We start from the raw sequence: 26094 nt of genomic DNA on the forward strand, positions 1-26094 counted from the left end.
TGGGGGGCATCCTCTTATAATCCATCTTTATTTGTAAAAATCCGCATATAAAATCTTCAGTTTCCTTTTACAAAAACAAAAAGGCACATAAAACTACTCAAACTCTCATCCCCATGGACTGATGGTTGGCCATTCCCCCCACCCCAACCTCCCCCTTGCTTTCTCCTCCAGTCCATGTTTCTTCACGTTTCCTTCAGTTTCAGCTTACTCCTGCCCAGGCACAGTTCTGCACTTGCAAAGATGAAGTACGCACACAGGGGAGATGGTGGAGAGGTGGCATGGGCTGTGCGTGGAATGTTTTACAGGCGCTTTTTAGTAGTAGGTCTCTTTTTCCACCCAACCTAAAGGAAAAAGAGGGAGAAAGAGTTAATCTTAAAGCAGACCAAGTATGACGTTCATTAGAGCTCCTCTTAGGCTCTGAAAACTTGCACTGTAGCATCTGAGCTAGTAAGCGACCCATCACAATGGAAAAATCTTGCCAAATTTTTGATGTGCTGCAGATTTCAGGCCCTGTTCCAGCTTTCTAAAACTACCCAACCATTCAGTCTTTTTCATCTACTTCAGTGCATTGGTACTTTCATATACCGTGGGAGAACACAGGGAGAGGGACACAGAAAGTCCTTAATTTGGACTAACAGCACCATAAATGTCGAGAAAGGGAAAACACAACAAAATATAGTGTTTGGCACTGGGGGTCCCTGAGCATTGTCAAAGCTTCCACACAGCTCAGCAGCACAAGAAGGTGGGGAAGGAAACACACAGATTAGCAGCATATTCTTACCACCAGGGTTGCGTCTGATGATGAGCTTTCTGATTTCATCATACAGGAATATGATGAGGGAGTACGGGAAAGCGCAGAACCACCAGGTCGGCCTGTTTGGGAGAGGAGACAGTGAGAACACAGGCAGCAGCGATGCTCTTTGCCTAGAAGAGTTCTGATTTATGGCACAGGAGAGTGCAGGAAGACTGGCATGTCCCAGCTTGCCAGCTCCCACAAGGCTGTGGTTCAGCTGAGAATCCTCCAAGCCAAGAATTACCACCAATCTTTCTGCTGCAATAGGTTAATCCACTTTCGGATATTAATTCCATCATGAGGTGTGTCATAGCACCTTTGTTCATCTCTGTACCAGCACCTCCCCACCTATTAATCTAGCAATATTTCCTTTCTTAGTACACATAACCTTTGTGCCCATGGCCTTGCTTATTTGAACTGCACTAGTTTCCCTCGTGATTTACACGTGCTAACATCTAGCTGCTACAGGCACTGGGCAGATGCTAGCTTTCTTGTTAGGAAATGCTCACACTTCAGCACCAAACTCCAGACAACACTTCTAAATGAAGTGCAAGATGTACTAGGATATTTATTTTTTTTAACATAAAAAATTTCACAGCACTTAAAAGCCAGAGGACTGTTAGAAGTCTGAGACTAAACCGTGCCATGAAGTGTTGCAATGCTGTTGGGCAATGCCTAAGATGCTGGCACCCTCCCAATCGTTAGGAAAGTTACCAGGCACTAACTGGTCAGCTGCACCTACAAAGCATCTTCCAAAGAAACAGCATAAGTAGTAAAGTCTTTTGAAAGGTAGAAAAAGCACAAGATGTCATCACCAGTTCTTCAGTAAAGAAAAGTCACCTGGCCTATGCTTTACAGCAATTCAACTGGCTTTCTTTGGAGGTGCAGCCCCTCTCTCCATAAAAATACCCCAGGCAAGTATGTTCAAGAGCAACTGCACTACAGCACACTGGTACAACTGAAGTTATGCAGCTAATTTCCAGTGGGGCACTGAACTGCAGGCTCCCCATAAGAATTTCCACAAGCAGTAAAGCAAAGCAAACCCCCCATGTGCCACACTACAGCAAAGGATCACTTGTCCCCTTCTAGCTGAGCTCTCCTAAGTTCAGACTAGAGATTTCATGCTCCACAAGCCCACAACTACTTTTGTCCATCTCCCTACCCAAATGCTACTGTTCTGTGGTACAGCCTGCTGCACAAAAAGCATGATACAACTTACTTGAGAGGGTACATCCTTAGAGCAACATCCATCCCAGGGCAGTAGGAGAGGAAGGCAGCGAGAGCAGTCTCCTCAAAGAGACCAAATATCAAGATCTTGTTCCTAGTAGAAACAGGAAAGAAGTCAGGGACAAAGCACTTTCACAGATGACATCCTAAAAAACACCTAGTTGCCACATAGTACTGAATGGAAACAGACATTCTGGTCTGGCCCAGAAGTCCATCAGGTAGGGATTATCAGGCCTCCCAAGCCGATGGCAGAGGTGTCATGAGGGTCTTTTATGTCTCTAGACGAAGATAAACCATTTCACACCTAAAGTCAACCAGCAATTGCCTTCATCACAAATTCAGAAGGAGGCTGTGGATTCATGCCACAAGATCTCCCGAGACCAGCTGCTCTGCTGCTGCACAAGGCTGTGTGCTGGAATATGCCACTGTCCTTTGAAGTGGGCTCCCACTGTGCCAGCAGAAGTCAGCATTTCACTTTGTCTCAGCCTGACGACCGTAGCAGGTACCACAAGAGAGCAGGCACCCAGTCCCTCTTTATCCACCACCAAGGCACCAGACTGTTCAAGACTTATACCAAAATGCCCAGACACTGCTTGGATAAATAATTAGAATGCCATGTGCTGGAGAATAGGCAGAGTCCAATTCTAAGTCCTCCACAGAGAACCTGACTTACTTCATTCCCTGCTGGAAGACAGAGTTTCTTCGGGTCTTACAAATGATCAAATCTGCCCACTGCACAACCACAATGCTAACAAAGAAGGCTGTATGGCAAGTGAACTCCACTATTTTCCTCTGTTCGTAGGTCTAGAAAACACACAAAGCAGAGAACATTCATTCAGACATGCTTCCTTTGCTCTCTGGTGCTCACATCAAGTTCAGCTGGCATTAGTATTCTGGCTGGCAGCCTCTAAGCTGCAACTCAAAACTTACCCATTGCTGCCCATAGCTGTCTTCCACATCGTTAATCCACCGGTCATCCCACTGAACTCTAATTCCTAGCAAGCCAGAAGGCAAGAACCCATTCTCTGCCATGATTACAAAATAGGTGAAGAAACCTCCAAGGGCCTGGATCATACCTAAACAGGTAAGAAAGAAGGACAAAACTGATGAAGCTACTGCGCAGTGCATTATAACTGAGAGCAATTTATAGAACACCCCAACCACCCAAAAAATTACTCCTTGTGGGTGTCAGTCTCCCAAGCAGCAGCTATAGAAATAGTTCACACTAACATCAAACTCAGCTGCAGCCTTCTTGCTGGGTGGCTTCTGCTCCCAACTTTGTAGAGTTACTTCTGTCCTGTGCTGTGATGGCATGGTACTCAAGGACACAAGATAAAACTCCCTTTGTATTCTCATTAAGCCTTGCCCACCCCCAACCCTTGCAAAATACAGTCAAGAAGGTTCCCAAAGTCTGCTGCAATTAAGCACGAGCTCCCGTCCTGTGAACTGGGCACATCTCCGTAGCCGCCTTTAATCAAGGCTCCTAATACTGTGTGTTTAAGGGTAGGCTGGAGAGAATCCTTTACTTCTAATTAAACTAACAATGGGATCTATGTTCTTGCTGAACAAGTCTGAACCAGAGGAGAGCTGGTTGTCAGCCAGTTCCTTTACAGCGCTATGCAATTAAACAAAATTACTGTGAAAGCGATTCAATGGATCAAGCTGCACAAGCCACCGCTATATGCCATGGAGGCACAATCATGGCAAACTCTTAACAGCCCCAGGTTCTGGTGTAGACATCCCAAACCTCAACCCTACCAAAATGAGAACAGTCACTGACTCAGGACAGTCTATACCCCTCCCCCGAGTTCAAACCAGTGACAGAGAAAACAGGCCAGCTTACCAATCTGCCCATAGGCCATGCTGATCAGCCGTTCATTCACCAGCTTGTCTGTTTTGGGATTTCTGGGCTGCCTCTTCATGATGTCACTCTCTGCTTGCTCATATGCCAGGGAGATAGCGGGGACCTTTGGAGGTGGTAGGACCATTGTTAGAACCATTTCGATTTTCCATTGTATATAGCCTTCCCTGCCCCACGTTTTCAGTCTGAGAGAGACCACCACCCAAAAGCCCTAGCTGTAGTATTTGGGAAGAACCTTATCCCATCCCCAGGTTGTCCTTGCATGGAACCGAAGGATCCTCAGACAGAGTCACAAGACAGGGAGTGTGGATTAAGTGAGTATCAAATGACCTCTTTTCACTGAATTTCACTGAATTTCTAGAGTTGGAAGGGACCATAGAGATCATCTAGTCCAACTCCCCTGCCAAAGCAGGACCACCCAGAGCTTGTCAGAGCATGTTACTCAGGACTGCATCCAGGTGGGTCTTGAAAATCTCCAAAGAAGGGGACTCCACAACCTCCCTGGGCAGCCTGTTCCAGGGCTCTGTCACCCTCACAGTGAAAAAGTTCTTCCTCATATTCAAGTGGAACCCTTTATGTTCCAACTTGTGCCCGTTGCCCCTTGTCCTCTCACTGGCAACTACTGAAAAGAGTCTGGTTCCCTCCTCCCTCAGCCCGCCCTTGAGATACTTGTAGGCATAAATCAGAACACTAAAGAAAACTGTATTCAGGCATTTTCCTTCCATCTGTCCTCTTTAGGGTACCTAACAATACCCATATTTCTTCTTGAAACAAACAAAAAAAAAAAAGACATTCACCATGTCAGTGCCCAAGTCAATACAGAGGATGGTGACTGTTCCCAGTGGAAGGGGTATGTTCGCAATGATGAAGATCAGGAACGGCGTGATTTCAGGAATGTTACTAGTCAAGGTGTAAGCAATAGACTTCTTCAGGTTATCAAAGATCAGGCGCCCTGGGGCAAGAAAAAACGAACAACATAACTCTCACTTGTCAGCACAAGGCCACCAAGTAGCTCACAGGCAGCTTCAGTGGTAACATTGAAAGGCAAAATGCTAGTGCAACAAATCAAAGAGTTCTTTTGCATGTAAGCATGGGACTGTGTGCTCCATGCACAGCACCACCTACACAAAGTAGTATTTTTGGTTACAGCAATCAGGATTCACTGCATACAGCAGCAGGATACTGAGCTCTGGTTTCTGAAGATCAAGAGTCCCTGGAACACCCCCTGGTTCTGCTTCTGTTTGAGAGCTATTGCTCCATCAGGGAGGAAACTGTGTCAGACTCAGCTGGCAAAGATGACTGTAGGGTCAGTGTTAGGCAAAAGGACAAAGTAGCTTTTGTTACTCAGCTACTTCCTACTGTTACCCATCCCAAAGGGTCATGCTGGTCCCACACAGGAAGAAGGGAGGAGGAAAGTGCCATCCTCCTTGAAAACACTTTTCAAGGAGACAAACTGAAATAAGGGCAGCCCTCCAGACACCTCTATTTCAGAGGCAATCAGTAACTAACAGGGCTGAAGCATGCCACTTCGCCACCACAGCGCACCACTTATAAACTCACCTTCTTCAACCCCAGTGACAATGGAGGCAAAGTTATCATCCAGCAGAATCATGTCAGCTGCCTGCTTGGAGACATCCGAGCCAGCAATACCCATAGCAACACCAATGTCAGCCTTCTTCAGGGCTGGGGAATCATTCACACCATCCCCTGTCACCGCTACAATGGCGCCCTAGTCAAAGAGAGGGATAGAAAGACTGAAATCACCATAGAAGATGTTTTTGGCAGAAAAGCTCTCTCCCATCCTTCAGGACACGAAGCATAAAAAGCTATTTCACTTTACTGTAAGGAGACGACAGTTTGTCCTCTCCTCACCCCTTTCCCATTGATCAGGCTTATCAGAGAACCTTGCCAGTCTCTCCAAAATAGATGTTGGACAATATATAAACATATTGAATCCTCCTCTCCCAAACATCTCCAGACCAGTTAGGAATTAAGGGTGTTAACAAAAATCCTAAGATCAGAAGAAAGCCTCGATACAAACTGAAGAAGTTCTCCTGCAAGACCCTTCTACTTGTGTCTCGTAGAGCAGCCTGACATCAGCAGCTAAAGGCTGCTGGCAGACAAATCTAGTCTGGCCCTTTACCTGAGGGCACTGAGAAGACTAAGCTCTACTACTTCAGAAGGTAACATGGATTGGTAATTTACGTCTATCTATATAGAGAGTAGCTTTTGTTACTCAGCATATATATATATCTATATGTTTGGTGACTTCTCCAATATGAAGTCCTTTGACTCCCTCTCTTTACCTGTCGCTGACAGCCTTCCACAATTATAAGCTTCTGCTGAGGAGATGTCCTGGCAAAGACAATTTCTGTATGATGCCTCAGGATGTCATCCAGCTGCTCACTAGTCATGTCCTTCAAATCTGAGCCATGAACAACACAAGCTTTGGCATCCCTGCAATCAAGAGACAATATCACGTTTTACTTCACAAGTTATAACTAATGAGAAACTTAGTTTATTTGCCCCATAAAGCTATGGCTCCCTAGTGCTCTAGTGAAAAACCAGCTCCTGCTGTGACTAAATACTAATCCAGGTTGCCTCTGCACAGAAGTTTGATGCTCCAAGCTTACAGGTAGATGGGAAACACAAAGAGAAAGACAGTAAGACAGCACCAAGCAACAGAGAGCCTCATGAGCAGACTATTAACTTCTTTGCCCTGATGCATTTTAAAAAGCCATAAACTAGTTGCTTCCACAGCTCTTGGCCTCTCTGCAAGAAAGGAAGCCCTGGCTCAGGCAAGTTAGCTTCCAACACCATAAGAGATGCTGTGGTCTTCTGCAGGCAATCCTTTTTGCAACAGACTGATGATCTACACATGGCTCTTCAGAGAGTGCTCACACTATGCCAGTTCAGACATTTACACTCTTCAGCAACAAAAGCATGCAATGTTATATTTAGACTGGTTTGGTCCCCTGCATGCTACAGCAAAATACCACCTCTCTAACCCAGCATACCATCCCTTATAGGTCTAGGAGACTGTCCATGCAGCTCATGACATCACCCAGTTTAGACAGGGAAATTCCTTCCCCACCCTTACAGCCAGCTGCTGACCTGCTCAGTCACAAAGCCCAGTGATCCCCAGCCTGCATTGCTACTTTGTGAAGTTACCCTCAAAAAAAAGAAAAACTGTAGAGAATAATCCAGCCACAATACTTGTCTTCCCCCTACAATTCATTCCACAGGGTGTCTCTATTCACAGTTCATAAGCTACATGGCTACCCTCCAGCCCAAACACAGGCTGGGTCAAACTAAGCAATGCAGACAGCCCAGCCATTCTGCAAACAGCCCATGTATGCCAAAGCACATTTTCTGAGGATGCCTCAGTTCTGCACTAGGATATAGAGGCAAACATTAACCCCTAAGAGGAAGGAATTCTATTTTCCCATTTATTCTGCTTGTAGCCACTGATCAGTGTCACCAGCCCAAGTCCTGCTCCCTTTGCCCACACGCAATCAGACCCAGAAGAGAGTTTGAGAGTAAAAAGGGCAGAACTGGGCTTTGAGTGATTATGTTTATAGGTGGCATTTCAGCTCTTTTCTTTCTATAAACAGTGTAAAACAGTTAACAGAGTTTACTTTTGGTAGCTCATTCAGTCTGGATTGTGACTAACAAACTAGGTGTCTTCTTTTCACTAGAGTTCTCCCATGAACCTGTAAGTTACCTTACTTAAATAAGCTTGATTAAGTATACATTTGGAGGCAAAACTAGACCCAACCTCCATTTAAAATAATCCCAAGAGTACATGGTTTCAGGGTCATTGCTCAAAACAGCCCCTTTCCTCCCCCATGTCACTTTAGATACTTTTTCCTGCCCCCTACATTGCCCAGTACGTGCTGTTTGTACAATTACATGAACCAGGTGGGGCAAATGTTCAGCTTCGGGGGGGAAAAAGTTTGTCCTCCAAAGACACTCCACCCAGCCAGCCATTTCATTCCTCCAACTTGGGGACAAACCATCAGGACAGGCAGCTATGGGGCAGAGAAAGGACAGAAGAAACTGCCCGAGTTTTCTGCATAGGGCTTACTCCTAACTAGTTCCCATGCACAAGAGACATACGCATTCAAGAAAGCCTTATACATTCCTCAAATAACTCATGATACACGTTAAGGAGCCACAACATGCTGAGCTAAGCAGATGCCAAGCTTTTCACTTCTAAAGAGAAATGTCTAGAGATTATGCAAGGCAAGGAGAGGGGCAAATGCTTAATTCTTTAACAGTTTCAGCCTTCCCCACCAGTCAGTACCTGGGGTTGACCTGGCTGACAGGAATGTTGAGTCGAGCAGCAATATCTTCTACTGTTTCATTGCCCTCAGAGATGATGCCGACACCCTTGGCAATGGCTTTGGCTGTGATGGGATGGTCTCCAGTAACCATGATAACCTGAAATGCAAACAGACTACCGTGAAAGCCTTGCCTGTACTGCAGAGCAACACTGCCCAAGAGGCAGGGTCCCTTGAGACTGGAAAGGCCACGTGGCTTTTGTTCTACTAGCAAGCCCTGGCACACAGCAAACCTGAGGTACAGGCAGTAGCCTGTAACCAGTATGCAAGGGATTGAGGTGGATGGAAGACAAAGGAAATTGTTAATCCTGAGTCAGATTCAGTTCCGTTTCCAGCCTGTGCTCCGCTCTTTCATCTCAGTCAGTACTGTGGGACATGCAGAACACACCTGAGACAAATCACATCCTCAGGGACACACTACCATCAGTGCCTGCCAGTGGCCTAGCAGTTTGGAGTCTAACTCATTTTTCAGTCTATTAACATAGAAATGTTTGTATTTAACTCAGAAATGAAGCCTGAAGTAGTATTAGTTAAATCCTGATCAATACTTCATTCACATTACAGCAAACACAAAGTGAGGGAAGCCCTTTATAGCCATAAGGGTAGAGACAAGGTGATTTTGAACCCAGGACTGAAGTACCTTGATCCCAGCACTTCTGCATTTGCCAACAGCATCTGGCACAGCAGCACGAGGAGGGTCAATCATAGACATCAGTCCTACAAAGCAGAGCTTGTCTACAGGGAAGTTCACCTCATCTGTATCAAACTGGAAGCCTTCTGGGAACTGATCATCAGGCAGAGCCAAGTGACAGAATCCTGTAACACATCAAACCCACGTTTATTCTGTTCTTACATATCAGGAGGCAGAGAGAGAGCTTATTGCTCTTGCAAACAGCCACACGAGAATAACATGGCAGTGTCAGAGGTTTAGCCAGGGCTGTTGAGGCAGGAGTCACACTCATTCTGATAGCTAATAGCTGTTGCTAGGTGCCCAGACACAGCTCGGTTCACATGCAGTGGAGCAAATCTAATACCATGTGGCCCCATGGAGACTGAATGTCCCAAATGCTTTGCTTCATTTCGACCTAGGCAACCCAGCTGCTGGGCAAGATGTTACCCTGCAGGTTGCTTTTTAGATTAAAGGCTAAAGACAGGACTGTTCCTACTTGAATAGCTGAAGTGACCTTGACTCAACACTATGGTTACACTGCAGGAACAGAGTACAAGCCTACACTTAATCTGTGGGGACTCTGCACAGAAGCATGAGGGACAGATCTTTTCTAATTTATTAAGGCTGCTTTTCCTTACCTAGCACTCTCTCGCCGAGGCCTCCCAACTCAAGGTAGGCATTCTGAAAAGCATCTTTCAGTTCCTCATCCAGTGGTTGCTCTTTGCCATGAATAAGAATGGTGCTGCAGCGATCCAAGATCCTCTCTGGAGCTCCCTTCATCACCAGCAAGTAACGGGATTCTGATGTATTTGCATTTTTGTGGATAGACAGCTAGGGTGGAAGAAACAAAACCATATTATAGACACGTACTGCTGAAGTCATGAATAATCACCATCACTCAAGTGTTTTGTGACTACAATAGCTCAGGACAGTTTGTGATATTCTGCTCTAGTTTTCATTTAACTGCACTTTTAAAAGGTTCACAAACTAAGGAATTACTATGCATTCCTTCATGTTAACATATAACCAAAGGTGTTGGAATGGCCTTTTTTGTATCCAAATTCTACCTGCTGAGATCACTTCCCAGCAGTTCATTTCTATTCCCAGATTTGAGATCTTCCATTCTCTGTGCACTGGTGCTGCACAGGCAGGAAGCATGCCTGCTCTTTTCTCAGCAGCTGACACCTTAGTGTCAAGGCAACTCCAGAAGCTCTTACACAGTGTAACTAAGTACGGTCCTTTAACTTAAGTTTATAGCCTTCAGCAGTCTACAGGAAAGTAATAGCTAGGTAAGATTTTGGTAGCAAAACAAGTTTCAAGGCACACTGCAGGCAAATTTACAGAAGCGCTTCACAGAGCAGCTCTCCTCAAGAGGGCACGTGCTTACCTGGTATTTGTTAGTAGAGTTAAATGGTATTTCCACCACTTTGGGATACCTTTCTCTCATCTCCTTGACAGAGCCACAGCACAATTCAATACACTTCAGAAGTGCAGACTCAGAAGCATCTCCTGCCACTGCTCTCTGAGGAAAGAGAAAACTATCAAAACATACATCCCAGTAGACTCACCACAGAAGATCCGACATTTAAGAACTCATCTCAGCCCAGTCCCAGCTTCTACATAACATGATACAAGAGCAAAGAATAACTCTTCTTATCTAGTATTGACAAATACTGCATTTCAGGACATCAGGCCTCCTAGCCTGAGAGAGCAGCAGTCTTCTGCTGCCAAAGTCAAGAAGCCCTTTTAAAGGGCAGAGAAAGTCAGATATAATCAGGCACAGTCAGAAAAAGAGAGGCTGGAAGGTAAACTTTGAGAAGAACTGCTGTAAGTTGCTTGCCACGGAGAACAGCAAATGTGAGATGAAGACTGATGAAATGCACACAGAAACACTTGTATGATCTCTCACCCCAATATAAAATCAGTTCATCAAGCCTCTGACAGATAAGATTTGCCTGTGCCTCCTCCCCTGTAAGGTTAGCACTGGTAGATTGTAGATAGAGGTTCTCAGCTCTGGAGATCTGTGCATGTTCAGTGTCCTGCCTGAGTTTCCTTTGCTGCAATTTAAATCAAGTATTTCTTCCCCTTCTGGTCATTTTGTCCATGAGAATTTTGTTTTCATTTTTGTACTGCTTTTGGTATCTAAAGGCCTTTCAAAACTTCTCCTTCTCAGGTCTTCCTTAAATGGGAAGAACTCCAGCTCTTTATCTTAGTTCTAAAAAACATGATCTGAAGTCAGAGGAGTACTATGGAAAAATAGTTTGTTCTATCATTTCTATTGCCACAGCAGCACAATGCCCTTGGGAAGAAGTTTACTTACTAAGTAACATGACTAATATTTGACAGATTATAAGCACTGTACAGTTAGTTTCAGCCCTGGCTGGGGCACAGTTCAGAAGCAGAACTCTGAATTGATGTTATGCTGGCATTTGCACCAGTGCTGATCCAGCAAAAGCTTAAAAAGCCAAGACTTGCCAGCAAGAACAGACTGGCCAAAGACAAACAGTCTCCCACAGCTGCTGCTCCCCCAGCTCTGGTGTCTATTGCTCCCAGAACTGGGTGTTTGTAGCTTTTAAGTGTACAAATGCCAGAGACAGTGATTCTTGGAACAGCCAGATACTGGGAAATGCCTCGGAAAGCCTTCTGATCTTTCCTAGCCCTGTCTGAAATATGTGACCTCCCAAAAAGATTGTAGATGCTAGTGGATGGCAGGGAATCTGCTGTGGGAATGTGTCTTCCCAGTCCCATCTCCTCTGCCCATAGTACCTCTCCTGAAGAGTGCTAGAATGCAGAGAAGATTAAGAGTGACATATCTCTACTTTGCAGTTGCAGGATGTAATCTTGCTGCCATGATGGGAGGCTGGTGGTGGGGAACAGTATAAGCATTTCTTTTATGAACTCACCTTGAGAATAGGTACATTGTCCTGGCTGGCCTGAAACACAGCACGGTTGCAGAGACCTGCAATTCTGGACAAAGCAGTCCAAGTAGCTGAGCTCTTGTCAAAGGAAGCACCTGAAAGCAGAGGAAGAATGTCAGAGTCTCCCCACTCGCCCCCCCAAAAGAATAAAAAAAAAATAATAACCACATAATCCCCAAATCCCACAGCCTTAACAGCAAGAAGCCTTTACCTCAGAAATGGAAACTCTTAGAGTCTGTTAGCACACTACATCTCTTTCACTCTTCCTCCCTTCCCAGATACTTGATGAGCAGCTCATTATTGTAAGACCCATAGGTGAAATAGCAACACTGCAAGAAAACACCTCTGCTTTCAAGATTCCAATAACAGCTGCATCCAGCAGCAGCAGCGGCAAGGCTGACAAAGCTAAGAAATTCCAGACAGGTAACTTTCCTTCAGAGGGGCTTGAGTAAGGGATGCTGGGTTCCACCTCCAGGTTGTCTCACTTTAGCCATCACCCAGAAACTGGATGAAATAGCTCCCAAAGGACTAATGCTTAAATAAAGAGAGATACTGCTTCTCCCATGCTGGCTCTTAAGCTGGTTTCAAGGGAGATGAATTGAGCAGACAGTTAACTGATAAGCTAACGTATTTTCCATGAAGCGAAATCTTCTAGGTTTCCCTCTACTGCAGCCAAGTCAGCCACTGCCAGGCCAAAACCAAGTGCTTCCAAGTAACACTTTATTTATAGCTTGTTACTTTTGCACTAGTGTTAGAGACCAAGAACAGCAAAGCAGCTTTGTGAAGTGGTTCAGACAAGCACAATGTTTTGGAGTGGTTGGGGATGATGAGCAGGGTGCAGCAGCACCACTGGGAGAAGTTTATCCTAATAACCTGTTGCAAGAACAACATTTCACAAGGTAGATGACAGCTAGGAAAGTCCTGTATTTAGTAGTACTAAACAGTTCTGGAGAAGTAAGTGCCTCTCCCAGTTGCACAGCACTCAGATTTCAGATTCTTATCAATATCTAGAAGAAGCTTCCTGTTGAAGTGTCTTACAGTCACTTCACTCATTGCTACTGCTCTGCAAACACACCCAGGCTGTTCTGGGAAAACCCCTGTTCAAGGGCAGCCATCTAGTTCAACATGGGAAATTTCCATCTATGTCCAGTCTCAAGTAATTTGTTATCAGGGTCGACACCTCTGCTTTCCACACCTTCAGCAGACTTAAGATGGGGCAATTTCATCAGATACACTTTGGCAAAAACAATCAAGTATGCTGAAGTATGGAACAGCAAATATTTCTACATACAGGACAGATGTAAGGGGCTGAACATTCAAGAGGTCTAAGTTCCAATAGAGCAATTTTGAGCAAAAAGAGTCTATATGGAATTTATGGATTAAACAGAACCATGCTACAGTGCAAAGCTTTCTATGTGTCACCCCAAGTCTTTTAACACTCATTGTAGATCATATATTACATACTGTGAACTTCACTTGGACTAGAGAGCTAGAAACTTGGTTTCTTAGAAGTACAGGAAGCCCCAGGAAAAGCCATTTTTTAATGGGATGCCTCAAGCACAAAGAGATGGTCTTACCACTCTGGTTCTCTGTAGTATCAGCCTCGTGAATCTGATTGTCAAACCACATGTGCGCAACCGTCATGCGATTCTGTGTCAGAGTGCCTGTTTTGTCAGAACAGATAGTGGACGTGGAGCCCAGGGTTTCCACAGCTTCCAGGTTCTTCACCAAGCAGTTCTTACGAGCCATACGCTTGGCTGTTAGTGTCAGACACACCTGGAGACAAGGAAGATGATGACAGGTCAGATGCATTTGTGCACTAATACCTTGCTACCCAACTCACTGTAGGACAACCAGCTTCCATGCCCTGTAGCGATTCCTTAACTCCATGCTCACCCTACCAGTGCAAAATAAACACCTACATTTAGGCCCCGCTGCTAGATTTAAATTCCCCATTTTCCTCATCACAAAACCTTCAGAAAGGACTCACAAGTTTTCAGTCTCCCAGCTCTCAGTGCATTAGGAAGGAAATAACATGCCCCGGATGAACATTTTAGTTGAAGTTGCAGTTCCCCAATCATAGGAACTCTCAAAATAAGTGGAAGCAGGCCACATACGAGAAAGCCCCAGATAACTCTGGTGACAAGGTTGCAACTTACTGGCATAAGAAGTGACAAGCCCCAGCTACCCTTTCTCACCAGGGACTTTTATCTGGTTGTAGCTCCCAACTGTTCATTCCCCAGCTTAGTTGCTGCTCTGCTGCTTAAAGCTGGAGACCTTTAGCCCTGTCTACCACCACCCTCTACACAGCTAAGCACACTTAGATACCCCCACCATCTCTTTGGTAAACCAAACTTACAAGAATCTGACAGATGCCAGATCAAAAGCTGAGACTGAAACAAAGCTTGCCCTGCCAGCTATTCTGGGCTGGATGGGCTGGTGTGCATAAGGGTATAGAAACCCTAAACAGTTTTAACAGGAAGTCCTCTTCTTGCCACAGAGAAAGGCAAGACAAGTCCAGAACTTGCTTACTTCAAGGCTTGCTCACTTCAGTTCTACACTATTGAGTCTCTGAGAAGGTCTACCTTAGGAACCCATCTTCATTGGAAAAACAGCTGCAGAACTTGACGATGATTTGGGCAACTAGACTGAATACGTTGAATTTATAAAGTCTAGCCCTACATGCTCACCATGTGGAGTACCTTCCATTACTTTAATGTTTACCTCCACACACTGAGCATGAAGCACTCTACTTCCTTAAGAACCATATATGTAACTCAATTTTTTCCTCCCAGCTTCACTCACCGTGACCGTTGCAAGCAGCCCCTCAGGGACATTGGCAACAATGATCCCGATGAGGAAGATTACAGCCTCCAGCCATGTGTACTCAAGGATGAGTGAAAGGATGAAGAAACTGACACCCAGGAACACAGCCACTCCAGTGATGAGGTGGATAAAGTGCTCAATCTCCATGGCAATTGGAGTTTTCCCCCCTTCCAGTCCAGAAGCCAGACTGGCAATACGGCCCATCACGGTGCGATCCCCAGTGCTAATGACAATGCCACGAGCGGTTCCTAGGAGAGAGACAGGTTTTAGAGAACAAAAACCCTTCCCAAAACACACTGAGTTTGTTCAGCCTGTCTGCCATATGCCCTCCCCTTCTACCCCAGGGAATCAAGTGCCAATTGCATAGGTAATTAGAGGAAGCCATCCTCAAGAAGCAGACAGCATCCTCTTCCCTCTTTTAAGGGGAGGCCCATTTTCTCTCCCCGAGGCCCTTGAGAAAGACCAAGAATATCCCTCAGTACTGCAGGGTTGTGTTTTTTGGGGGGAAGAAAGAACAGAAGGCAGTTTGCTGCTGGGAATCCGTCAGTAGAAGACACATAGGTCCTGCACATAGGGACCAATAATCCCATGCACCAGTAGAGGTTAGAGGTTGACCTGCTAGAGAGCAGCTCTGCAGAGAAGGACCTGGGTGTCCCAGTGGAAAACAAATTGACCATGAAACGTGCCCTTGAGGCCGAGGTGGCCAATGTTCTCCTGGGGTGCATTAAAAAAAGCGTGGCCAGCAGGTTGAGGGAGGTCATCCTCCCCCTCTACTCTGCCCCTGTGAGGCCACATCTGGAGTGCTGTGTCCAGTTCTAGGCTCCCCCGTTCAAGACAAAGAGTCCAGCAAAGGGCTACAAAGATGATCAATGGAATGGAGCACCTCTCTGATGAGGAAAGGCTGAGAGATTGCTTAGTCTGGAGAAGACTGAGAGGGGGATCTCATAAATGCTTATCAATATCTAAAGGGTGGGTGTCAAGAGGATGGGGTCAGACTCTTTTCAGTGGTGCCCAGCGATAGGACAAGGGGCAATGGGCATAAACTGGAACAGAGGAAATTCTATTTCAACATATAGAAAAACTTCTTTACTTTGAGGGTGCCAGAGCACTGGAACATGCTGCCCAGAGAGGTTGTGGAATGTTCTTCTCTGGACATATTCAATACCCACATGGATGTGTTCCTGTCTAACCTGATCTAGGTGAACCTGCTTTGGCAAGAGGGTTGGACTAGATGATCACCAAAATCCCTTCCAACCCCTACCATTCTATGATTCTGTAATTAAGGCAGTCATGCTCAAAGACACACCACATAGCAGCTCCTCTAGAAGGAGTAAGAAAGAAAAAAACAACAACCCAGTTAATGCTGTGGAGTCTTCTTTGCTCATTATACAGTATTGCAGTTGGAATGGGCAAAGCCTTTGCTGGGAATTTCCAACTGCTCCTTCGTGGTAGGAGTAGGCTACCAACTAATACAGTGAACTCACACAGCACCTGTGTTGCTTACTTACCTATGGAGTTCAATCCTTAGCACTTAACACTCTAGTTAAGTAGGAGAGTCACATACCTTCCACACAGTTGGTAGAAAAGAAGGCAATGTTCCTGGTCTCCAGGGGGTTCTCATTGGAGAAGTCTGGAGACCTGGTCTGAGGCTCTGATTCACCAGTAAGTGAGGAGTTATCCACCTACATGGAAGAGAGTACTTTGTCATACACAAGGAGGCAGATGCCTTCTGCAATGAAAGTGGATAAAACACTAGGCACCCTCTTCTCTTCCACTCCCCCACCCATTCACTGCAAAGACATTCTTTGAAACCAGACTAATTCATTATCCTTCATAATGGAGTTTTCAGACAGCCTGTCACTGCAGTACCTTGCAACCATGTGCAGATATGATCCGAAGGTCAGCTGGAATTCTGTCTCCTCCTTTCACCTCCACTAGATCTCCAACTACAACACCTTCAGCATTTATGCTCATCTTCTCACCATTTCTGACTACAAGAGCTTGCTGAAAAACAGAAAAGAAACAACTTGTGTCAAAAGCAACTCTCAAAGAAGGGGTTTAAGAGATCTGTGCTATGGTTCTGTAACATTTCTACTTGTACCAAAATGTTGGTTTCTGATACATATGTTATTTAAGAAAACCAGCCACTTTTGTTTTCTTGGTATTTAAGTTCCTTGTTGCCAAGGTGACATTAAGATGGTTAGGTATGATACAGACCCTGACCATGAAGAAATCAAAATTTTAGTGCTTATCGCACCGGTTACTAAACTCCCTAGACTATCAAGAAAAGCATCCTATGAATGGTGGAACTCACAGGGAGCCAGGAACTGCCCTGGACTGTTAGCATAGTTACTTGCCACATTAAGAGGAAGGAGTCTCATAGATCCCCCAACATTAAGAGCTAGTAACCCACACCAACAGCTTGGCAGAAGAGACACCTTGTCTGCTAAACGCCAATATATACCATTCACAGCCAGGCCTTTTGCAATTGAAGCCCACGTTTAAAACAAGTTAATAACCCTGAGCAAGCTACAGCTTGGCAGATCTCAAGGAAATGAGGCATACCTGAGGCACCATGTTCTTGAAGGACTCCATGATCTTGGAACTTTTTGCTTCTTGGTAATAAGAGAAACAGCCAGTAATGATAACCACAGCTGCCAACACAACACCCAGGTACAGCTAGAAGGAGCAGAGAAAGTGAGTCAGATTATGATCTTCCTGAAAGGTTTCCAGTTTGTCCAGATAAATTGCTTGATATGTAAGTGCCCCATTAACAAAGCATGGAGCTACCTGCAGACTCTGAACATTTTGTACACAAAGGCCGTCCACAAGCTAGTGTTGTTAACACAACATGAAGGAAGTTGGCTGTTCATTTCATTATGTGGAAGCACTCCAAGATGTGTTAAAGCTCACCCACTGAATTTCCCGTGCTTATGGGAAAAGCTTCTGAGCTGAGTGCTTAGAGGAAGTTAATTTGCTTTGAGCCAAACAGGCTGCTCAGCCTGCCTTTGAGGTAAAACAGACATTTTTACTTACATTATCTTTGTTGGGCTCCTCCTCCATGGCACTTTGTATGCCGTAAGCCAGAAAACATAGAATAGCACCGATCCACAATAGGAGCGAGAATCCTCCAAAGAGCTGCCGACAGAACTTGACCCATTCAGGAGTGGTGGGTGGGGGAGTGAGGGAATTTGGGCCATCACGAGCCAAAATCTCAGCTGCACGTGCAGAAGTCAAACCCTAGAAGAGAGGTTCCTTTTATAGGCATTGTGGCAAGACTGACTGGGGAAGCTGGCTCTGAATTTGTTCATCTCCTGCTTGAAAAGGCAGGCAGATTCCTGCCACAACAATGAGGAGATGCCAACAGGTATCAGATCTCCACAGATGCCAGGGCTCTGCAACACAAGTGAGGATTTGAAAGCTGAATGCGAGAAGAGCTACAGGATGCTGGATCCTACTTGCGGAGCCTGCAGGCCATGGGGCTACAAACACCGAAGAAGGGCACAACAAGGCGGCTCCAGCAGCAGACTTTGAGCTCTGAGGAACAGCCCAGTGCAATCCATCAGTGCAATCTATCAAATTATGGAAAGTGAAAGCCGGGGGCCATAAAGATCACGACACTTTGGATTGGCCTTACAGGAAGTTCAGCTCTCAGAAACCAAGGTCTTTGAGAACATGCAAGTCTTCCCTGTTACAGAGTACGAGCAGACTTGTTGCTATATGCAATCATGCAAAAACACATTAAACAAAGCAAACAAGAGCAAAGGTGCAAAACTACTGCTGTACTTCTGCACTGGACTTTGAGGCTAGCTAAGAAGTTTGCATATCTCTTACTATAAAAGGGTAAAATTTTAACTGCCACTAGCCATCATTAAGGCTCTAGGTATGTGCTATCTCACTAGACTACATCTGCAATATAACAAACATTTGCCTTTACTAAAAGCTCCTCAGGGGAAAAAAAATAAATCTAAAAAAATCAACTTGACCTTGGAACAATTCAGAGGCAGATAACAGTGACTTTGTTTGAAACTAAGTCACTAAATTATTGCAACCAGGCTGTACAGTGGGAGGAGGAAGAGAAGTATTTGTGCGCTGAAGAATTCTCCCAAAGCCTAGGAAACTTAACCGGAGGAGGGGAGATTAAACAAGAAAAAAAAAAACAACACAGACCACCCAGATCTCCCTTTGTGAAGTGCTCTGAGCCCATACTGTTCCTTTTCAGATCACAGCAAGGAGGGAGGGAAAACAAAGTCTACCTACCCGGCTCAAGTCTGTTCCATATTTGCGATGAAGTTCATCAAGGCTCAGCTTATGGTCATCCTGAAAGACAAGAAATTGTTGAGGGGGTGAGGGGGAAGATCACAGTCCCTGAAGGCTGATCAGCAAGAGCTCAGCAATTCCCCACCTGGTTTCCTATCTGTAGCAGTTTGGTGAGATAGCAAGACTCTAGCTCATCCTCTCTGTGAAGATAATATCTCAATCTCTTTCCGCAACTCAAAGTGGTCTCACCTTTAACATTCTTGTGACTATTTGTGTACAACATAACATCTTTTAAACAAACTCTGACTACACCTCAGTGCAGTCTTTACGCTCCCAGTAGATTCTGTAAAGCCTCACTGGGTTTGTTTTGCCTTTTTTTGTGGGGGTGAGGGAGGATGTGAAATGAAAGGAGTTGGAAAGGAAGGTAGGAATGTACAGAAGATTAACCCTGTGATTTCACACATTTTTAAGTAATGCTGCAAGCTTAAGCAGTGTTTCTTCCCTCAAAGACGGGAAGGAGCAGATGCTTTAAGTGAGCATTGCTGCTGAACAACAAAATCTCATCTTCAAGCAAGCTTTAGTATTGCCTCTCTCTAGCAGAGGGGGCCAAAACCAGGAGAGCCCAGACTCAAATCCACAGCACAAAACCTGTATCAACATCAAAAAGAGCAGATCTAAGCTGGATGATGTGCATAGACAGATGTACAGCATCATCTAGCATTTACAGATGGGGATGGGAGACACTCCCCACAGCCTCAAACATGATTAGAAGGAATAATAATACTGAGGTCAGCCTGAGTAGAGGCCAGTAAAAGAAGCTGTACAGAGTCAACTGGAATGAAAACAGCAGTCTCACTCACATGACAGGACAATAAAGCCTGAAATGCTGCTATCCAGACAGCGCTTGCCTGGGTGAGGAAATGCAGCTACACTGTGCTACAGGTAATGCAAGCAAGCAGAGACTTGGGTTCTGTGTCAAGTGCCTTTTGAGAAGTGATGTTTTCAGGGCTACTGCATGATCATCTTGATACTGAAACACTTGCAGCATGTCTGGCTTGGAAATAGAGAGGACCAGAAGGGAGACCAGCACCTTCAGTCACAGCATGCTGTCAGCACACCAGCTCTTTTCCATTTTAGTCATACAAAACACAGGGCTTTGGGGGCAGTAAATATTCTAAAAAGCTGCTCTTTCCGTGCCCGAGACTCTTACCATTGAGACTTCCTTTTTAAGTTCATCCATGTCCCTCTCCTTCTTCCCCTTTTTTCCCCTTTTCCCGCCATGCTCTGACGTAGCAGTGGGCTCATACTTGTCTCTTCCAGCCTGCAAGAGAAGCCACAGTACCATAAGAAACACAGTCAACTGCTACAGCAGTAGATATGAAACACGCACACAAGACTGCCAGGCAGACAAAATTATTATGGTTTATTAAAGTTAGACCACTTCAAAAAAAAAAAAGTCTGCTCAACAGCATCCCTGATACACAGATTACAGCCAGACATTATGCAAGTCTAGCTAGGAGGAAAGCAAGTTACATGCTATTCAGTCAGTCTTGATGTGCGAGCCCTAGCTCAAGCTGAAAAGTGATGAAGAGCAGAAGAAACCAATTCCTGAGTGCATACGTATGCTCCCTTCGAGGCACTAACTCCTCCTCCCCCCTCAGTCTTCCACATCCTCTGGAAAGGAGCAGCCTGTCGACTGAAGACAAATAAGAGGTGGTATCTCTAACTGGTTGAATCTGGGGGATAAACTCCAACACTTTCATTCTCAGTTTGGAACTCCAGCTGGCTGGTTACGCAACACAAATCTGCTTCCAATTTATGGCAGTTTGACCAGCAAGAACGGTATACAAAGCAGCAGTACACTTTCACAGATTCAATCTGTGCTCAGTCCCGCTTATGCTTCACAGAACAGACAATATGCTTAAAGCCTCTTTATTCAGATGCACTTTCATTCACTTTCTTTCTGGTTAATTGTACATGAAATCATGATGAAATTTAGGTCTTGTCATGATGGGGTAAACAAGCATCTAAAGACAAAGAAATCATGACATACCACATATAAACATCATTTGAAATACAAAAAAAAAAGTACAGAAGAGTTACAGGCAGAAATAACCATGTACTGCAAGAAGTTTTGACACCCTGTAAGGTACGAAAACCAGGCACCACTACAGCCTCACAGTGCAGTTCCTCCATCAAGTACTCCATACATTTCCAGACTCTGACAAGCCTCCAATAGCAGCTTTCCCCTCCCTTCCCTCCCGCTTGGGACCTATTACGTCCCTGCCAAGTTTTATGCAATGAGATTTTCAGCCAATAAGATCCCCGAGAAGTATTTTGAGAAGGAATAGCAGCTAGTGGCACCAGAGTCAAACCGTTAACGAGATTACAAAAAGGTTTCAAAGGCACCACCTTGCTTGATCTTTGCACAAACACCTCAAATCACAAACTCAATTCCCGAGAGCGATCTGGACACAGAAACTACCGTTAGGATCCAAAAACTGTCCTGTTGAGCAGCAAGTACAGCAAATTTTCATTATTTACTCCAAACCAAAACCAAAAGTGAAACTACGTGAGGAAAAAAAAAGGGGGAGAAAAATCATGACTTTTCGAAAAGAACACATCAGTCACATGTAGACAAGGACTTTATTGTTCTGAGAAAACTCTGTGCATGCTGCTCTGCAGCCATAGTCATACATTCCACATGCACTGAAGCCCTCTCTTACCCTGTTCAGTAAAGGCAAGAAACAGTTTTTAGCTGTTTGCCTCCTCTCCCTGGACACCAAACCACAGACTATCAGCATTCCTGACATTCTCGTCCCTTCACCTAAACTCCCATTTCTCTTTCTAAAAAAGCAAAAGCCTTCACATTCCAGCATCGAAAGAATTTGCCATGGGGCAACACACAAAAAGTCACCATGAAGCATCTCTCTCCTTCACTCTCTGAAGACAACAACTTTGACTTCTGCTAGAGCTCTAGCAGACAAGTCCAAACACGGTCCTGTACAAAACACATGCTTCCTGATAACTGCTTAAGACAAGAAATGATTTCTAATGAAGGTGAAGGAGCTGGTGTCTTGACTAGCAGACCACAACCTTCAGCTTTAGTCCTTTCCTCCCAAAAAAGCTTGGCAAGGTCTTGCAGGTGATCTAAAAACCTCATGGTTCTTTGAAACTACTGTGAGGAGCACACTTACTCAGCTTATCGGGGGCAGCAGTGAACAGCCCAAGAATATAAGACTGTTTAGCTCTTTCAGCTGCAGAGATGACCTGCAAGTAGGCGAACATGAAAAGGCTCACTGCCCTTATTCAAGCATGATTTGCTTAAAAAAAAAACACCACCCAACAACCTGAACAAAAAACCTAGTAATCGGCTGTAGGCAGAACAAAAAGTGGATAGAGTTACTGTTTCTTTAAGCACCCAAGCGAGGAGCTCAGAGTTCCTCAGCTTAAAAACAAAACACAACAGGACAATACCTTCCCTTCTGTTGCTTTAATACCACATCCCACCCTTGCAGAAAAGGTAAGCCAGGAGCATTGGTTTCAGCTTTTGCTATAGGTTGATTTCACGCATGTTGAACTTCCTGCTCCATCACTCAATCCTGAACTTGAGACATAGATCAGAGTCAAAAGTCCTGCCCCTGTTCCGTGCCCTCAAGGCCATTGCCTCTCCTCTGGCAAGATGAGCCCCATCTGTTGAGCAAAGGCTCCTGCTGGCTGGGCTGCTAGGGGATGAGGGGCTCATCCCACCCCTCAGCACTGTAGGATTTCCCCCACTCTCCCCTCCTTTTCCTGCCATACAACGAGAGGGCAGCCTACGGCACTCCAGATTCACAACCTATCGAAAATTAATCACATGGCCTAACACAAAGGAAGGTCTGTCTCATCAGAAATGTCACCCCTGTTACTTGATTTTGCCTAGGAACTCTGACTCATCAAAACTGACATAGAAAAAAAAAACAACACAGCTTCCCCCCCCCATGCAAGATTTTTTTTTTCCATTGGCTTAAGCACAACATTTGTACACCCCAGTGTAAGAAGTTTTATACAGCCCCCAGAAAACACTATTGTCTTTCAGATACAGCTTATGCTTTTCCGCCTTGGACTAATTGAGCCATTCACAGCTGATGTTCTCAACACAAGCCATGATTGACCAGGAAACGGGGAGGGGTGCAAATCAGCAGGCAAGCTCAGAAGTACCCTTATTCTAACATCACCTAATCCAAAAAGAAATATCAAGTACGAGCCAAAATAAATTACGCAGTCTCTGGAGGCCTGGTCTGTTCTGGTACTTATGTCATTATAATCAACTGTGCAGAGAAAACAGAAAAGTTACTGTCCTGCTGCCTCATGAGACAGTCTTCAGTAAATGTATTAACCAGATGAGTCACCATAAGGACTATGCCTATTGGACTGGGAACACCACTCCACAACCCTACGTAATCTTAGCAAGGGATGCTAATGCCTTCCCTGGATCCTTCTTACTCCTTCCTAAGAGCTGTGTTCAATTTTGTGTCTTTAATTGAAAGTCTAATCAGCTGCATGAATCAAACAGCCTCAGCATCTAGGACAGTGCGGAGCAGTTTTTACTTAACAGCTAGTAATTGCTCATTATGAGCAGACTGCCTCTTCCCAAATTATGGAAGGACAAGCTACCTAAACTTTGCAAGGGTTTTCATCAACAGGGTCAAAACAGGACCACCCACACACCTTGAGCCTTCTCTGGATATTAGGACAACCATGTCCTACTCCTCATGGAGGTGCTTGAAGACCCAAGTGCAGAGTTGGCTTTCTAAACACCACTGCCAGACAGCCAAGCAACTCTTCCTCGTTTTTCAGTGCTTTGCCAACTACGGAGTGTCATCTCCAACACTTCTTCGCCTGGAACATTAGTGCACCTTTGACCGTCAATCCAGAAATCTCTAGTAGCTGTCAAACACATGGAGATCGGTGGGGGACCAGACAGTCCTCCCAGGAGGAGCTAGGAACTTCAGCCACCCCTTGAAAAGGTCTGGGTGAAGCATGGCTTCAGGATCTCACCAGGTTGTGGGACTGCAAACCACTGGTACAGACCACTCGCCAGAGACCCTTCATCCTGTCACTGCGCCTTGTGAAAATGTGCAATGGCTAGGCCCAGGGTTTTCTTTGGCAAAAAGGAGCATCCTCTAGCCATAGGAATAAGAAGTGGGAATGAAAGGGATGGGGGAGGGAAAAAAAATGTAAATATATTAAGATTTCTTAATCGCACCAGATAAGGATTGCTTTGATTTGCATAATTTCCCCTCAATTGGTCCATTATGCAACAAGCCTTCCTAGTTTCTGACAGGAAAAAACCCTTAACTGGGGTTAAGGCATTATCCCTGACCTCCAGAAGCAACTCAAAGCACACACTAACTGTGCACACTATGCTAGCACGGCACGGGAGAGGGAGCGAGCCACGCTGCTGTCTGCAGACAGCTTCCAGGCAGCTCTGAAGAGAAATGAAATCCTGTCTGCTTTCTTCCACTACGCACACCCCCTTGGATAATCTGCTTTTTGGGCTGAACAGCATACTCGGGCAGCTCACGGCCCTCCCCTTGCCCTGTTACCATTTAAAGTAAAACAGACACTTGGCTTCTCCTCACGGCTGCAGAGACAAGGACCTCGTTCTCTCACACTTAACGGTCCTACTTTCTCATCCATCCCATACTCTCATGGAAAAGATGTTTCCTTCCCAGGCACCCTAACTCCGAGCAGGCACATGCTGTTTGGTGTTGGCAGCCTTGCTCTCCCTCATCCCCATTTTTTCAGGGGGTCCCCCAATAACCCACGTGCATTCTCACCGCTGAGGGAACACATCTTGTGACTTGCCACCAGAAAGCCTGAGGCAGCCGTACACCATTGAATTACCTCGTGTTGGCCCTTCAGCAGCAAGCCAGTTGCTTTACTATCCATGCAACCTATGGAATCTGGAATACAAGCAAGACAGCAAAGAGCCTTCCCTATTAGAAAGCGTTTGCATGTCCCGTTAATCCAGCCAAGGCAGCCCCCGAAGCCTTTGGCACAGCAATCATACATACATACACACACACAACTCCAAGGCTTCTTTGACGATTTAAAGCAGCCCGAAGACTGCAACACCTTAAAATGTCCCCTCAATGCTTTAGCTCTTTGATGACCTCTTACTGTGCGCACTGCCTGTTGCCCACTGGACAGCAAAACATCATGCTGGGCTGACACACGTCGAAAATACTTCATAGAGGAAAAAACCCACAAAAAAAACAGTCCCCTAAACCCACCCCACGCACTCCTCAACCCACTTTTTGAAGTAACTGTCCGCTCAGCCATGTTCTCGCAGGTGTCCCCCCCCAGGACTGTTCCTGCAGTTATGTCAACATCGCCACCGCATGGATGAGGACAATGCAAAGTCAAGTCAATGTTTGAACAGGGGCTGGGGAAGCACAGAACACCTGTAGGCAGGGACAACGCTACCACCTCAAGGCCCCGCGCTGCCACCCTCTCCTCGGCAAGTGGAGAGATCTGGGAATTTTCCAGGAATGAGTCTAAAAGAAGAGTAAATAGAAGTCTAAGCACCTCCAACCATACAAGATACACAAGGAAGTTATTTGGAAGGGGAAAAAAACCCCAAACATCCAAACAATAAACTCCTGAAACTGGTCCTTACTTTCTCCCAACACAAAAAAAAAACTGGAGGAACCCCAGAGGTGTTTTGTGCTCCACACGTGGGCATTTCGACCACACCACCCAACTTCAGAAAAAGTCTTCAGCCCTGTTTTCCAGCGCCTTCAGAGACACTTTTCTTTAAGTTAAGAGATAGGATCTGAATTAAGGACCTCACCTCCTTGTGGGCTGCCAGGTAGAAACAAAATATAGGGCAAAATAACGCCGCAGGGCCTCCTGGCAGGCGTTTATCACCCCAATGAAGAAGGCAGACATGGCAGAGTCAGGGGCGATCACCTCCCCCCCACCCAACACCAGCTCACTCCCACCTCGCCCTCATTGCTACCAACAGGCAAATTAGCCTTAATAAGCCTTAATAATTCAAAAACCCCTCCTTCACACACACACACACCGGGCCCCTCGTGTCTCAAGAAGTCTAAAGTACTCTTGGGAGAGCGGGGAGCAGCCACGCTCCGCAGCTCAGCTCCAAAAGGGCATCAGATAACACCAGCCCCGGGGGCTGCGGGCCCCATATG

At 45.5% G+C, this 26094-nt stretch overlaps 1 protein-coding gene across 1 annotated transcript in view; it reads right to left on the minus strand.

The window, feature by feature from the left end:
- The window catches only part of ATP1A1 (ATPase, Na+/K+ transporting, alpha 1 polypeptide), a 26951-nt gene continuing 857 nt past the window's right edge, over positions 1 to 26094 (minus strand). The window contains exons 2-23 of the mRNA XM_014957154.1: positions 20109 to 20219; positions 18899 to 18958; positions 17675 to 17878; positions 17204 to 17317; positions 16508 to 16642; positions 16203 to 16320; positions 14618 to 14886; positions 13390 to 13588; positions 11798 to 11907; positions 10282 to 10416; positions 9533 to 9725; positions 8865 to 9040; positions 8188 to 8324; positions 6188 to 6338; positions 5442 to 5610; positions 4679 to 4833; positions 3864 to 3987; positions 2951 to 3096; positions 2694 to 2824; positions 2013 to 2114; positions 782 to 873; positions 1 to 341 (exon numbers count right to left, since the gene is read on the minus strand). Coding sequence (XP_014812640.1) covers positions 313 to 341; positions 782 to 873; positions 2013 to 2114; positions 2694 to 2824; positions 2951 to 3096; positions 3864 to 3987; positions 4679 to 4833; positions 5442 to 5610; positions 6188 to 6338; positions 8188 to 8324; positions 8865 to 9040; positions 9533 to 9725; positions 10282 to 10416; positions 11798 to 11907; positions 13390 to 13588; positions 14618 to 14886; positions 16203 to 16320; positions 16508 to 16642; positions 17204 to 17317; positions 17675 to 17878; positions 18899 to 18958; positions 20109 to 20219 — 3060 coding nt within the window. The 3' untranslated portion in view covers positions 1 to 312. The remainder of the gene's footprint in view (positions 342 to 781; positions 874 to 2012; positions 2115 to 2693; positions 2825 to 2950; positions 3097 to 3863; positions 3988 to 4678; positions 4834 to 5441; positions 5611 to 6187; positions 6339 to 8187; positions 8325 to 8864; positions 9041 to 9532; positions 9726 to 10281; positions 10417 to 11797; positions 11908 to 13389; positions 13589 to 14617; positions 14887 to 16202; positions 16321 to 16507; positions 16643 to 17203; positions 17318 to 17674; positions 17879 to 18898; positions 18959 to 20108; positions 20220 to 26094) is intronic.

Source organism: Calidris pugnax, unplaced genomic scaffold (genome assembly GCF_001431845.1).
Source record: "Calidris pugnax isolate Ruff unplaced genomic scaffold, ASM143184v1 scaffold225, whole genome shotgun sequence".
Lineage (NCBI taxonomy): Eukaryota > Metazoa > Chordata > Aves > Charadriiformes > Scolopacidae > Calidris > Calidris pugnax.